This window comes from Eucalyptus grandis, chromosome 9 (genome assembly GCF_016545825.1).
Source record: "Eucalyptus grandis isolate ANBG69807.140 chromosome 9, ASM1654582v1, whole genome shotgun sequence".
Lineage (NCBI taxonomy): Eukaryota > Viridiplantae > Streptophyta > Magnoliopsida > Myrtales > Myrtaceae > Eucalyptus > Eucalyptus grandis.
The window spans coordinates 3,132,302-3,148,548 of NC_052620.1; the positions used below are offsets into that span (position 1 = coordinate 3,132,302).

The 16,247-nt window shown below is 39.3% G+C and overlaps 1 protein-coding gene across 1 annotated transcript; it reads right to left on the bottom strand.

Moving 5' to 3' along the window:
* Positions 1–622: 622 nt before the first annotated feature.
* Positions 623–1,925, bottom strand: LOC104420132 (F-box protein At3g07870). The gene has a single exon (XM_010032024.3). It carries the CDS (start codon positions 1,918–1,920, stop codon positions 769–771), a length of 1,152 nt encoding a protein of 383 aa, XP_010030326.3. The 5' UTR covers positions 1,921–1,925; the 3' UTR covers positions 623–768.
* Positions 1,926–16,247: the final 14,322 nt, after the last annotated feature.

Sequence of the window (16,247 nt, forward strand, 5' to 3'; positions counted from 1 at the left end):
TTTTAGATGCAGTGTTGAGTTGCATGCTTTGCCTAATCTTAGATAAGTAAATGCGATTTGAATTCAACTATATTACAGAACTCCTTTCACGAACTAAATATCTCTTTCCCCCTCATTTGTATCTATTTATTCCACTTCACATTCGAAAATAAAGAGAATCAAGTGCGTTGGTTTAGTGCTCTCTTTTTCCCTCGCTTCAAAAAGCAGAGCAAGGTCAAGCACCGAATAACCTCGCTCCAGACTTGGCAAAGTCCTCTCTACGCTTATGCATGCTTTGTTTGTCCATTTCCTCCTACTCTCACCCTCCCTGTTAAACCACTATCACTCTCTGCTCATAAACACCCTTACCTTTCACAGAAAAGAAGCATGAGAGCCAAAACCCTGTTGGCTTCTGATTCTGCTGATGCTAGCTCTGGCCATCTCAGTCTCTTCGCTCTCCATCAGTTCTTAGGAAATGGAGAGCTCATGAGTATGCATATGCATATGCCATTTGGGGGTTTCTCGGTGAACACATTATATTTCTTCTCTGGTTTTAATTGGTTTTGATGTGGGCAACAAAAATGCAAGTATTTCCGGGTGCAAATTGCAATGAAAAGAGGCATTGATTAGTCTAAAGAAAAACTCAGTGAAAATGCATATGCATTCTAAAACTTGCAAGAAGTCAATAAAGGTAAATGGGCACTTCCTCATTTCAGATGTCTCTTTCAACTCTTCTGCAAGCAGAATCAATCTGTCATACAGGTAAATATAGCAGCAATTGAATCATCTCTAAGGTGAAACAAGACTCTCTATAATGGTGACCAGATCAGATTGCCTCGATAGTGGAAGAATTGTGAACTGTCCTGTGATTGGATTCCAAGAAACTCCTTCATCATCATCTATTAACATGAGAAGCTCACCATTCCTCATGAAGCCATCAAATCCTGTTACTTGTCCACAAGCCTCAAAAGAATACAGCTTAGTCCAAGACTCAGGCACCCCATAATCCCTCATGACCCAAACAGAACAAACGGAATGTGGTTGAGGATGCCCAACTGCCTCCCCATGAACAGTGCACACGGCCAGCAAGTTATTCAATGCTGACAAAACCACTTCTTTACTGATACTAAGAACCTGCAAAAACTCTTTCGACAGAGCCATTTCATCAAACACCTCACTGGCAACATCGAACAAAACTATTGATCCGGACCAACCCTCTGTCCACAGATCATCGTTCTTGGAAACGAGCCAGTGCAGATTTCCATTCAAGAAGACCGAGGGTGAATAGGCGCAGAAAGCAGGAACCTCACACTCCAAACTTCTCCAGGAATCCGTACTGAGCGAATAAACCTCGACTAGATTTATATCATCTGGAAAATAGAGAATCCTCAGGATCTTATAATCATTAGACCTAGCGTCGAAGCCAAACCCCACAGCTACATGAACATTGTAAATTGAACGGAATTTACTATCCAGACTGGAACGTCGAACCGCCCTGTGCTTTCTGGTGAATAAATTCCACAAATACATCGACCGGGCATAGCCATCTCCAGACATTTCTCTGACGCAAATCAAACCATTACACGAACCGACAAAGCCGAAACGCTTGGAAGAAGCAGCAAACGGGATTTCGATTTGCGACATGGAAGGCCGAGTAAGAGACTCACTAGAAAACAGAGAGTACCGGACAGGATCATCGCCCTCGTCCCAATCTAAACACAAGAGATACCCATTGGAGGCGTCGAGAGCGGAGTGGCTCAAGTGATGGGCCACGAAATCAGGGTCGTCGATGGTGGAACGCCATGACCGGCAGACACACCTGAATCGGAGGAGAGATCCCACCGGCAATCGCTTCAGGATCTCGACAACGGCGTCGTGAGGGAGCTTCGGGTCGTCGCCGGAGGAAGAGCGAACGCGATTAGACCGATATGCCAATGCCATGGACTCCTCAGAAATTACTTCTGCAAGCTCCAATAAATAGTACTTTCCAAAACGACGCATTTTCATTTTGCCCTTTACTTTTACTACGTCACAAACTCTAAGAAATTATTTAACAAACGATTACTATCACGAAAAATCCTAAACTAATATTCATATTACAAATTTATCTTAAATTAATTTTTGACTTAAAAACCTTCAAATGGACACTTTTGCGATAAATTTATCCTCAATTATTTTTTGTTAAATTGAATTAATATTACAAAACCCGCCAACAATTACGTGTTATCAAACATAGTAATTTGATGGTAAAAATTAACAGAAACTAATGAAGGGTATATTTGTCGTAATTATATAAGTTCGAGATTTTTAGTGGTCAGAAAATTAATTTTATGAAAATTGGTAACAAAAGTACTAGTTTTTAGAGTTTTCGAGTTTTTCTAGTATTAACCCTTAAATAAATTAATTATTCAAATTTTGGGTGTTTTGAAATCATTACAATTAATTCAGAAGAAGTTTGGCCCAACGTGCACTATAGTATTTGAACCTTTAATTTGTTCAATATGATTTATGAGATTTAGCCAAATATGGAATGATGTCCCTACATTTTTTAATTTGTTCAATGTAATCCTTAAACTATCTCGAAATATTTAAAAGTTCAGAAACAATATTACACATTAAAGCAAAGATCATTAAGGATTATTTTTGTCATTTTTCTGGATAGAAATAACTGTGTTGGTTGCCTGTTCCCAAGTTTCAATACGAAACGAATATAGGGATGATCAGGTCCAAAATGGATAGGTTATAGACCTGAATCCTGTATCTGACCCTATTATAACCAATTCTCCTTTTTTTGGATCCTGTACCAAACCCTGTTTGCATTGGACTTTGTTTTAAAACCACCCTAATTTTTCAGTTTGGTTCTAGAGCCAATCTTGTTTCCACTGGACCTGTTTTACAGCTTTGAATTTTATATTGGTACATGTGAAAATAACGTAAACCTCATAATTTGTGTCGAAACATTAAGCATATGTAAGTAATAAGTATTTGAATTATTTGACTATACAAAAAACTAAGGATCTGCAAGACTAATAATCATAAACAAACATCATGAGGCAGAGCGAGAGGGAGCCGGCAATGGATAGTGCAACTGTGAGCCGGTGAGGGAGGGAAGTGAGCAAGGAAGAGGAACGATGAAGGAGGAGCATTGTGCGAGTCTAATAGAGGAAAAACACTGTGCGAGTAAGATTAGAAAGGGAGGGGGGAAATAGGGTTTTGGACTTTTGGACTTACAAAACCGGTAGAATATATCTTGTAGATCTGATTTGTAACATCTTAATGGGGCATGCTCATGGTCCAAATCGCAATCACTCAAAAAGAAGAAAGATTGATTGGTTGAGAGATGATCGACATGTCACAAGATACCATGTTCTTGCATGATGTGACAAAGTACTTTGTATGTTGTTTATTGGTGTATGTGTTTTACCATGACGTATGGATGCTACGTTTGACAACCGAAACGATGCATTGCTTTGTTTATCGACAATGTCATGTAGAAGAGGACTTGTGCCGTGCCTTGTCTTAGCATTAAAACAGAACCAATGGTGACCGATCCAAATCTCGCATCATCATTAGTGATGAGCATTACATCGTAATCTCCTTCTCCAATAGTTAAGCCTTGCCCAATAGGCGATCTACGTTTATGTTCAACATCTCTAATACCATCACTATATGGAGCTGTGATCGCCATCTCGAGAGTGTTAGCTTCACCTCGAGTTTGGGCTGTTCCAATGACGTCAGCTCAACAAAAATCGCACGTCGTATTGAATCAACTCTTTCTATAATTGTTTCTTTTTATTTTACGAAGTCTTATTGCATAATTTGTAAAAGAGAGAGAGCCTCATCCTTACACAAATTCTTTTGCGGAAGCATAATTCTTGTTTCATTCCTCACGAAACAAAAATAAAAGAGAGAGAGAGACTGAGATTTTACCAGTCTCTTCGAGAGGAGCTTCGCTATGGGGAGACGGTTCCCTTGTTGTGAGAATATCTTTGATGAAGGGAGACGAGTTGTCCTGCGGGGGGACAAGTTCTGATGTGGCGACGCAAGTTCCTTCGCGGCGTGACAACTCGTTGCGGCTAGCCACATGGTATTCCTGATTATCCCGAATATATAGATCATGCACCACAGTATCAAATGTACCACAGTATCAAATGTCTATACTCAAATACGGGTTAGATAAACTATTAAACACATAAGATGCGTATATATGAAAAGAGAAGGGATATAGAAATGGTTAGCTGGCTTATATTTTAAGTTTTGACGATAAAAGAAAAGTCTATCTCTGTGAGTTTGTTTAAGTGTAAACGAACAATCCAAGCAAGTAATCTTATCGAAATCGAAATTTGATTAGCAATAGTGCTGCATACTTCTCAGGCCATCTTTACTATGCTATTTGGGTCATCAATCATCTGGGTTCTACGGTGAGATCCACATGATTAATGGATCAAATGTTTTACAATTTCTGGGGTAACTTCTTGGTAAATGCCAAGGGCATCGGCCAAGAGACCAAGAGACACATATAGTAGATACTAGAAGGAAAAGTGAATAGATATCATTTTTGGCTGAAATTTGCTGACGTGGATGCCAACCCTCCTATGTTGATGTAAATAAAATTTATTATTTTCAATTTTTTTTTCAAAATTTGATTTGATTTTGATTTTTCTTTTTCCCCCTCTCTCTTCTTCCTCTTTGTCGATCACCTAGCCTCTGGCGACCAACTAGAGGCTACAACCGGCAAGGGTTGGCCTCGCCAGCCTCGTATGAGGTTGCCCTTGCCAGCAACTAACGCGAGGGTTAGCCTCACCGGCCACAAGCAAGGCTCGTCCTCACCCTCGCCCAAGGTCGGCGAGGGCAACCTCACTTGAAGCTAATGAGGCTGACCTTCACTAGTCATAGCCGTTGGCTGATCGTTGGAGGCTGGACGACTTGCAGAAAGGAAGAAGAGAGGGGAAAATAAAAAAAAAAAAATTCAAAAAAATTCAAAAAAAATAAATAAATAAAATCGAAAATAAATATTTAAAAATAATAATAAATTTGGTCCACGTTAGTGTCGGTCATGCCACATAGGACAACTGGTGTCCATGTCAGTGAATTTGGTCTAATAGACTCAATTGGTAAAAAGTGAAAATGTTTAGATTTAATTGGCAAAATTGAAAGGTTTAAGATTGAATTGACAAAAATATAATAGGTTTATAACTTTTTCGACAATTTTCCCTTGAGAGAAAAAGAGGAGAGAAATCACATTGGTCTAAAATATGATGGGAGATAACTTTCTAGCAGTAGAAAACCGCCCTTAGTTAATCACTAAAGTATCATTATCCTATTAGTACAAATGAGTTTGACGCCATATTAATTTCACGTAGGAAAATTCCTGGTTTATAATGCGAAAAATCTCTTTTTTAGGAGAGTAGAGGTTGAATCGACTAATCATATCTTAGGAAGAGAGAGTTCGGATTATTTTACCAGGCGATCGTCAGCATTGTAGACGGCACATTGAAGGAAGTCCTAGTTGAGCCGTGCCAGGTGGTAGTGTGTCTTGATCTAGCGGTGCATTTTGTGGTTGCACAGGACGAAGCTGCAGCAATGATTCCCAGTTTCTCTTCTCTATAACTTGAATAATCTATTATATGACAAATAACAAGGTTGGAACTGGATCAATTGATCTTTGAGATGACCAAGAGAAGTCTCACTAAATGCTTCAAATGTTGCAGAGACAAATATGATGATTTCACATATTGATCTTTGAGAGAAGAAATCATAATGCAAAGAGAGAAGGTTTTCAAGGTAACGAAATGTTTGCAGCACAAGAACAGAGTAATGATAATGATAGAGAGGATGACTGTCATGATTCAACTCATGGATCTGCAAGCAAAAGAATCTCTCCATTATATTGGAAACCTGCAAGATGCATCCATGCTACAGCATGGATGAAGTACATGCTAGAGCATTCTCATGGACTATTTCAAATTATGTGTTGACCTCATTAATTTCTAATATACCATCACATGTAATATTTTCTCATCTAATCAAAAACTAAATCTAACGTTAAGAAAAACATGAAAAACGAAACAACTTTGTCACTTTCTCTGATAACTACTCGCTTCATGCGCTTCATCAATCTAATAGGATGGGCCAAGTTGGTTATGCATCTCTTTTAATATGTGGAGGTAGGGGTTTGGAACTTTTCGGAATAAAGGATGGTCTCCACTAGAAAACCATGATGATGATGATGATGATGATGATGATGATACTCCATCCACTTCCTTTAAAATTATCTTAATCATACATAATAATCTCATTTTATTCACGTGCATAGCCTATGCCTTGTCTCTAGTTTAAATATCCATAAATCTAAATCAAAACTCTTAATTGTCTCACTTTTTGAATGCCACATTCAGCCCCTTGTTTATGTATTACCCTAAAATGATCATACGTTGAATTCAAAGCCTATGAAAGGAAAAGTATGAAGAAGCAATTATGGATATTTTAGGTATATTAGTAAAGAACAATTTAAGCATAAGACATTGAGGTCTAAATGCCAAACGATTAGGATTAGGAAACAAAATCTTTGGACTTTCTTTCTTTCTAATTTTCTTTGCTTGGCCGATGATATGGTTGCTCTATTGTGAGTGACGTCCATAGGTGCTGAAGTGCTTGGCAGCGAGTTCGTGCAGTGAAACTTATTCATGAATTGCATCGAGGAAAGATTAACATTTGTAGTTGATTAAATCTTATGGTAATATTTGCATGCATAATTATTTCATGGAATTAGAAGATTATTTCGTGAGAAAGTGTGGGGCTAAACCCCACGTGCATTATTGAGTGTAATTAGGGCTTAGAAAATACTAAGTGTTTGAATGACTTGAGCGTGATTGTAATCTCCGTGTATCACTTGATCTATAATGGAATCTATTGTTACTCTCCCCATGAATGTAGGTCACTATGACCAAACCACATAAATCTGATACCCTAACTATTTTCTTTATTCAATATATTTTATTATTTGATCACTCGTCTTTCGTAATAGTTGATATCAAAGCCAGACTTGGCTAAGTTGTAATGAATTGATAGCGATTGAAGAAGGAAAAGTGAGAATTGACAAATTTGATGGGAAGGATTTTGGTTCATGGAAGATGTAGATTGAAGACTATCTCAATCAGATGAAACTGCACGTGCCCTTATTTGGTGTGGAAATGACAAACTTTATCCGTATTGCTCAAAACAAAATGGACCACGACATGTAAATGACTACTCATGGATAAGCACACCACTAAGCTCGACGACATAGCATATCACCCCAATCGAGGGTTTGAAATTCTGCATACAACTTGAACTAACTGCAGCCGAACATGACACTCGTGGATGAAAGGAAGAGTGGCCGAAGGAGAGGGAGAGAGGGCGTGAGCTTGAGAGGAAAGGAGAAGGAAATGGCTAAGGGTAAGGAATTTTGAAGATAGTTCTTGTATTTATAGCGTATGCTCCATAATTGGTCTATCCAAGTGGCCTAATGGAATGCATCGGAGTTGCATAGCTAAGAAGAAGGGGGGCGCCTATGGTCCAAGGTTCTTTAATGAGGGACTAACTTGTCATCCAGGTCTATCCTTAGGCCATGATGTCCTAAATTTGTAGATGACACCTAAGCACGAATCTATCAATGGCTAAGGAACAAAAAGTCTTAAGAGTTATCATCTTGCAATTATGCACTACCTTCCAAAACTTTACTTGGATTAAGCCTTAGTCAACCTTGTCTTGTTTTCCAAGACAACACATGAAGCACATATTCTTTGGAGGCTTTTATATTTCTAGAATCAATATAATTACTATTAATTCTAAATAATTCTGGTGTACTTTTTTATAAATAAAAAAAGGAGCTCTATAGTATTTGATGCAAAGTCCAACTATATTTAATTACATTAATGCCACAAAAATTCCCCAAATTTATAAATTTGTATCATTTTTATCCCAAAATATTGTTTTTGTTACAAAAAATGCTAAACATGTGTCATAGTGCCTTATTTACTTCAAATTATTATTTGTATTACAAAAAATCTCGCATTAATATCCATGTTACACATTTATCTTGAATTAGGTTTCGTGTAAAAAATCCAAATAATTTTTGGGCTTTTGTTTCAAAAAGTTCATCTGACTCGAATTGCTTTTGCTGGTGCTAGACTGGATGGGCGACACAAGCTAAATGGCAACTGGTGAAAGAGAAAAGTTTTGAACTTTCCTCCTCCAAGGAGTGCTGCAAAAACTCAAAGTCATAAATCTAATTCTCCAAGGAAGACTTGCATTTCTCATTTACGTGTGACATTTCAACAATCCGTATCCTGGATGCTTAAGTGAATGTTTAGAACTTCTCTTCTTTTTTCGTAGGAGTCAATTTTGTTTTGGTTATTTCATAGATAATAACCTTCACATATTTATGTCACATCTGTCACATGTGGACCTGGCCATGGTATAAGGTGAATTCCAATTCTTCATGCTATCTTTGTCAATCTAGCTGTGTGACCAAATCAATCATGAAAAAAGGCATCGGATCATGAACACAAACATCTCTTCGAGCAATATTAATTTGGAAGATTATCTATGTCGTGATTCTCCCAAACACGTGCATACGATGGCTATAGTCTGTATTCAGGTGTTGCAGATGATGCACCAATCTTGAACCTAAAGGGGAATGAACTTTATGTTAGTCTAATAAAGTTTGGGTTGTTTCGTTGTTGTGAAAGTGATGTAATTCCTACTCCACTTTGTGTTTTTGTTATTATTATTTTTTTATGCTTTTCTACAGTATTGAAAGTTTAGGCCGGTGAAGGAATTTTGTTCAAGTGAGAACATTCACATGAACAATGTACAGTTTAAGCATACTACAAACAGTGCTCGAATCAAAACATAGCAAGTAACGACCAATGAGTGCGAATTGCATTAATCAAAGATAGGAATTTTATTTCATATTTCTGTTGTTTGAACTTACTCAATATTCCTTTGTGTTTTGTGATGAAGTTTGGGAAGGGATATGCACGAAGAATCACTTTTGAGCGTGTTAAATTCGACTCAGTTAGAAACCCCATAATCATCGATCAAAATTATTGTTCCGTCCAGGGAGCATGCCAAGAAGGGGTAAATTCCTTTTCCTAAATCAATGCTTTCATTTTTCCATGAAAAACACTAATAAAGTAATAATATATTTATTAAATATTGAAACTTAAGTTTAGTAGCCAATACAATAACAGATTCAACGTCCCATTTAGCGATGTAACATGGTCCACCGAACAAGTTGCCCGAGCATAATGAAAAACATAATCGCTAATCGCAACCCTCACATTTATTTATTTATTTATTTTACTAATTTTCCGTTGCTATTCATTGTATTTGAAGTACCTAGCTTTCTACAAACGGCTGATAGCCAAACCAACCTCAGCGAACAAGTTGCCCGAGCATAATGAAAAACATAATCGCTAATCGCAATCCTCACATTTTCATACGGCTTCATGCCATCAGGAGTTAAAAATAAAATAGGGATTACGTACATCCAGCAAAGAAAATAATCCCTATCCATGTGAGAACAATGGAGATTTTCATAAAAATCTAACGTTTTAAACTGGGTTTATTGAGTTTAGATAATAAAGAACATGAATTGGAACGAGTATTGAGGCAAAAGTTAAAATGCTAAGGAGAAATAGATACTTAAACATATGAGTTCGCCTTAGAGGTATAACTGTCTAAAAACATAGATTTTTCCTCACTCTCGCCTGATTCCCATATGATTCAAAATGACCGAATTCGAAAGTGCAATAAAATCAACTCGATTCTCTTTCATTTTTCCTTCATGTCAATTTTGACACGTTTGACGAAACTGCATAGGTATTTGAGAATATAAACACACCTACCTCGCTATGAAATTCCTTTCATGCAATACAAGCAGTCTTAACAATGTAAAATTAGTAAACAGTTCCCTAACCATGTGTTAATTAGGTTATGTGGCTTCTTTAACATTGGCAATCTATCCATTGAAGCTCAAGGGACAATCCCCAACACCCGTGGCATTCACATTCAATCCTCACAGGATGTGACCATTGCAAATATAGTCATTGGAACTAGTAATTTCTACTATTCCTCTTCTATTCGGTCTTCCTTATTCCGGTCAGAAGTCGAGAATGTTCAAGACTGTGATTTCCCTCCTTAAAGTTGGGCTTGAGATCACCAGGTGATGATTATATATCCATTGGAGATACTTCGAATATTTCTGTCACATGTGGACCTGACCACGATGTAAGGTGAAGTCCAATTCTTATGTTATCTCTGTCATCTGATTGTATGACCGAATCAATCATGACAATGGGGCATCGGATAATGAACACAAACATCTCTTTGAATAATCTTAATATGGAAAATTATATACATTGTGATTCTCCCAAACATGTGCATAAGATGGTTATAGTTTGTATTTAAGTATTGCATATGATGCGCCAATCTTGAACCTAAGAGTGAGATGAACTTTGTGTTGGTCTGATAAAGTGTGGTTCGTTTCATTGTTGCGAAAGTGATGCAATTCCTACTCCACTTTGCGTTTTTATTATTACTTTGTTTATGCTTTTCAAGGAAATTTCATTCAAGCCAAGAACATTGAAGTGGGCAATGCACAGTTTAAGCATACTTGTTGCGATCTCATTTTTCAGGTGCCCTTTTACTCGCGGGCGTGCAAAGGCTAATGGCTTCACTAAGTATTAGGGCTTAGCCCGGTCCCTCCAAATCCCACTAATTCACAACTTATGGTTCGAGTTTTTAATCTATAAGTTAATTTTAAATAGGAGTCATCACTAATCAATTTGGGGTAGGTAGATTGGAAACCCAAGCAAAATATTGGAAGAAATATTTTAATCTGAGCAACTAAGGGCCTGTTTGGCAACTTGCCAAATAGTGCCAGATTCTGATTTTTTGTTCCTAGAATCAGTTTGGGACGAGAATCGCGTTTCGTAAAATTTTTGTTCCCGGGAACGATTTTGGACAAGATTTGAGAATAAAAAAAAATTTGATTCTACGTCCGAGAATCAAAAAAAGAATCAAAACGGTAAAACCCTTATTCTTCTCTTTCAACATCTCGGTTGTCGTTCGCCATCGCCCGCCACCGCCGCTGTCGCCTCCCGCCGCCGCCGCCGGTCGCCGGTCCGCCACCGGTCGCCGGTCCGACGAGGTCGCGGAGGCTCGCTAGGCCGGGCGAGGTCCGGCAAGCTCGCCGGAGGCAAGCCCGCCACCGGCGAGGCTCGGCCTCGCCGGAGATCCGGGCGAGGCCCGGCCTGGCCGGTGGCGGCGAGCCTCGCCGGCAATTGGGCGAGGCTCGGCCTCGCCGGATCGGGCGAGGTCGAGCATCGCCGATGGCCGGGCGAGCCTCGCCCGGCTGCCGTGAGGCTCGCACGGCCATTAGCGAGGCTCGCCCGGTTGCCGACGGCGAGCCTCGCCCGAGCCGCGGGCGAGGCTCGGCCGACGAAGGCCGACCTCGTCGAGGGCGGGGACGCTCCGGTGAGCGTCGCCGGCCCTCGTCTGGCCAGTCGCCGGTCCGGCGACCGGCCAAATGAAGAAGAAGAAGAATAGGAAAAAGGGGAAAAAAAGAAAAAAAAAAAAAAAAAAAGAAAAAAAGGAAAAAAGTAAAGAAAAATTAAAAAAGTAAAGAAATTATTTAAAATTTATTTAAAAATCAAAAGAAATTAATTTGGAACATAATCAATTAATACGGTACCAAACGCAATTCTACTCAAATCAAAAATTTTGAGCAGTTACCAAATGCGCTTTTTACTCGGGATCGGTTCCGGGAACAGAATAAAAATAATCATTTCTAATCGAATCGGCTCAGGGAACAGAATCGTTACCAAACACGCCCTAAAGAAACTAGGATCGGGGACTTGATTACACTAGTTAATCACTAATACTCTTCTGGTACCTAGCCTTATTTAAACCCTAAGGCTTTTTGGATTTTCAAAGATTTTTGCATGCATTTGTGGAGAAAAAACATTTTTGGTCTCTCTTTTTTGAACGTATAAAGTATTTTCAGATTTTTTTAATATTTTTTTAAAATATAAATCATTTTTTGAATTTTTCTGATTTTTGGGAAAATGTAAAATATTTTTTAAAAAAATAATATATTATTAAAAACAACTGGGTCGATTCTTGCATCCGACCCGGTTGAACACAACTGGCGCATGGCCCGGCCCCGAGGTCTGGGCTGGTTTCTACAATTGGGCCCAGCCCAGTCGTGCCCCTTAGCCATGAAGAAAATGAAAGACAAGGCCCAGCCTGCGAGTTAGCCCAAGAAAGAAAAAGCAGAAGCCCAACCCGTTTCTCTCCTAGCAGCTGAACCCTACCCGGCCAAGACCCGCATCCGACCCGATTCGTGACCTAGCATCCCCTTCACGAGACCTATCTCCCTCATGCCCCTACTCTCGGTGATCGCGCGAGGTGGCCGAGCTCGTCTCGGTTTGGGCTCGGGCCTTCGCCAGCATCGCCTTAGCCAGCCCTAAGCCGACAAGTCGGCCTCCGCTCGGCCAGCTACCGTTGCCAACCACATCGCCCATCATTGCCGTAGGCACCGAACTCAAGGGTCCAAGCATGGACTCTCTTGGATATTTCTCTGAACACCTGGGGTACGTCGGCAGGGAGGGGAGAAGGACGCCTTTATCGAGACTCAAGATCACGACAGGACTCATGACATAGAAGAAGAAACGACCACGATAGCTTAACGACGAATGGTCGGAGCCGGAGATCGCGTGAGGTGGACGGCCACAAGTTTCGACGTGGTATGTGCGAAATGGGGCAAGAATAAAGCCTTGCTCATCGTATCCAGACGCGGGCGGCGACGAGAACAATGCAAGCAAATGGCGTTGTCGGTGGTGGAGTAGCAGAGGCGTTGGGTCAAAGCAACCGGTGCCACACGTGGCGAGGGGGCTCACACTCGCGACCCTCTCTCTCTCTCTCTCTCTTAGATCTGGAACTAAACCTCTCCACCCTCTCTCGACTAAGATCTCACTCTCTCGACTCGGGTATCGCTCACTCTCGGGGTCTCCCTTGATGTCTCTCGGGGAAATCCTTTAAGCTCGCTGCCTCCGTCCTCTCTCTCGCCTGTGTTTGGCCTTCCTTGACGCCTTATTTATAGGGGGCAACCGACCTTGGTGCGATTGAACCAACGTCTCCTCAGCCACCCACTTGCTTCGCTTTGAAGGCGCATCCCATCTATTGTCGGCCTACTCCTCTCTCATCCCGTCCGCGAGTGCGTCATCATTACTACGTGTGAGTTACAGAGGCAGAGGAGGGAAGGAGGAAGGAAGAAGAAAGGAAAGGGGCTAGGCCAAGGTAAAAGGTGGGAATGGGCCTTGGGCCCATGTGGGAAAGAACGAAAAGGGGAGCTAAGCATGAAGGCCCAACCCCACGGGCTGTTTTTTTTTTTTTTTTTTTTTTTTTTTTTTAATTATAGAAAAAAGTGAAAAATAAAGGAAATAAAATAGGAAGTAAAGCTTAATACTTAGTCTAAATTTAGATGCAAATAAAAATTAAGACCTAATTGATGCGAAAATCATTTTTGTTAGGGCCAACTTGATCCCTAATTTTCTTATGCAATTTAATCCTAAACACTTAGTTTAAATTTAGGTGTCAACACATACTACAGATGGTCCTCAAATCAAAACACGTCAGGTAACAAACTAGTGTGAATCGCATTCATCCGAGATAGGAATTCCATTTCATATTTCTATTATGTTTGAACTTCCTTGATATTCCTTTGTGTTTGTAGAGTGAAGGTTGGGAAGAGTTATGTATGAAGAATCACTTTTGAGCATCTTAAATTCAACTTGGCTAGAAATATCATAATCATTGATCAAAATTATTGATCCGTCCAAGAAGCATGTTAAGAAATGGTAAATTCCTTTTCCTAGATCAATGTTTTATTTTCCCATGAAAAACACAATAATAAAGTAATAAATTTTTTTATTAAATATTAAAACTTAAGTATAGCAAAACAATAACAGACTCCACGTCTAACTTAGCGACATAACATGATCCATCGAACAAGTTGCCTAAGCAATGAAAAACATAATCGCAATCCAAAATCCAAATAATGATTGCAACCCTACATTTTCATATGACTTCATGCCGTCAGGAGTTAAAAATAAAAGAGGGATTGCGTATGTCTCGGCAGAAAAAATAATCACCATCCATACGAGGATGATGGAGATTTTCTTAAACATATGATGTTTTAGACATGATTTATTGAGTTCAGAAAATAAAGAACATGAATTGGAACCATGAAAGTTATGACAATTATGCATTTGTCATGAACTCAATAAACCCGGTTTAAAACGTCAAATTCTTACGAAAGTCTCAATTAGAGAAAATAATTGCCATCCACGTGAGAACGATAGAAACAAGTTATGTGGAATAGAAACAAATTTTACCAAAAAAAGTGAAGGGCAGAGATAGTGTCGAAGACTAAGTCGAAGCATTATTGCTCATATGATCTTTTGTCAAGATAGTCGACAACGCAACCAAGCAAAAAGGTCTTGGAAATTGAGCCTTATGGTAATGTCTACCCACTTGGGCATCACGAGATTCAACTTGTCTCTCGAAAAGACCAACAGGCTCATCAAGTCAATGCTAAGGTAGTGCTCATGGCGGCACGCAATGTAACCGCAACATATACCAAGAAAATATCATTATCAATATCGGCATCATGGCCACTAACGCCTTTACTCTCAAGGTTTCCTTGTCGAATTCTAGAGCTGAGAGAGTGTTATAGGCATGATTCCAATTTTTGGAGAGATGTTGACTTGCGTTGCAACCCTTAAAGGCAAACATGACATGATTTCTTAAATTATCGATTGAGGCAAGTTAAGAGCGTCGCGGATGGAGTCCGATGCATTGATGCAACCTTCAAAGGTCTCGGCCATAATCTATCAATGTCGGCTTTATTGTTCTCAGCAAAACTTCCTGCAATGCAATGCATCGATACATCGAACTCCATCCATGACGCTCTTTACTTGCCTCAACCGATAATTCAAGAAATCATGTCACATTTGCCTCCAAGAGTCGCAACGCAAATCAGCATCCTCTCTAAAAACTAGAACCACGCCTATAACACTCTTCCGACTCGAGAATTTGACAAGGAAACCTTTGATAGCAAAGACGTTGGCAGCCACAATGTAAACATCGGGAATGATACTTTCTTAGAATATGTCAACGGTTACATTGTGTAGTGCCGTAAACACGACCTCAGCATGGACTTGCTGAGCTTGTTGGTCTTCTCAATAGGTAACAAGTTGAATCATATGGTGCCCAAATGAATAGACATACCTCGAGGCTCATTCTACAAAACCTTATGCTCGGCCGCACCATCAACCAACTTGACAAAAGATCGTATCAGCAAAAATGTCCTGACTTAGTCTCTGACACCATCTCTATCCTCCACTTTTTTTTTAACAAAATTTGTTTCTATTCTATATAACTTGCCTCCATTGTCCTCACACGGATGACGCTTATTCTCTAATGAAGACTTTCGTAAAAAATTGACGCTTTTGACCAAGTTTATTGAGTTCATGATAGATACTTATTTCTTTTGACAGTTATACATTTAAGGCAAACTCAATTGTTTAAGTATCAATTTCTCCTTAACACCTTAACTTTTGCCTCAATTCTCACAGTTCCAATTCATGTTCTTTATTTTCTTAACTCGATAAACCCTATCTAAAGTGTCAAATATTTATAAAAGTCTCATTCGTCCTCACATGGATGACAATTATTTTCTCTACTCATATGTACAAAATCTCTATTCTATTTTGAACTCCTGACGGCACGAAGCCGTACGAAAATGTAGGGATTGTGATTATCTTCTAAATTGCCATTATGTTTTTCATTCTACTCGAGCAACTTATTCAGTGGATCATGTTACGTCGCTAAGTTAGACGTGGGGTCTGTTATTGTTTTGTTGTACTAGGTTTTAATATTTAATGAAGATATTATGACTTTATGATTGTGTTTTTCATGGAACAAGAAAAGAAAAGGAATTTACTATTTCTTGACATGCTTCTTGGACAGAATAATAGTTTTGATCAATGATTATGGGATTTCTACTTGAGTCGAATTTAAGATGCTCGAAAGTAATTTTTCATGCATATCCAATACCAGCCTTCATTATAGAAAGGCAAAGGACTATTGAGGAAGTTCAAACAAAACAGAAATATGAAATGAAATTCCTATCTCAGATGAATGCAATTCGCACTCGT

Bases quoted from the DNA above. Each gene is read 5' to 3' on its own strand.
- LOC104420132 (XM_010032024.3), bottom strand. From the start codon at position 1,920: ATGGCATTGGCATATCGGTCTAATCGCGTTCGCTCTTCCTCCGGCGAC.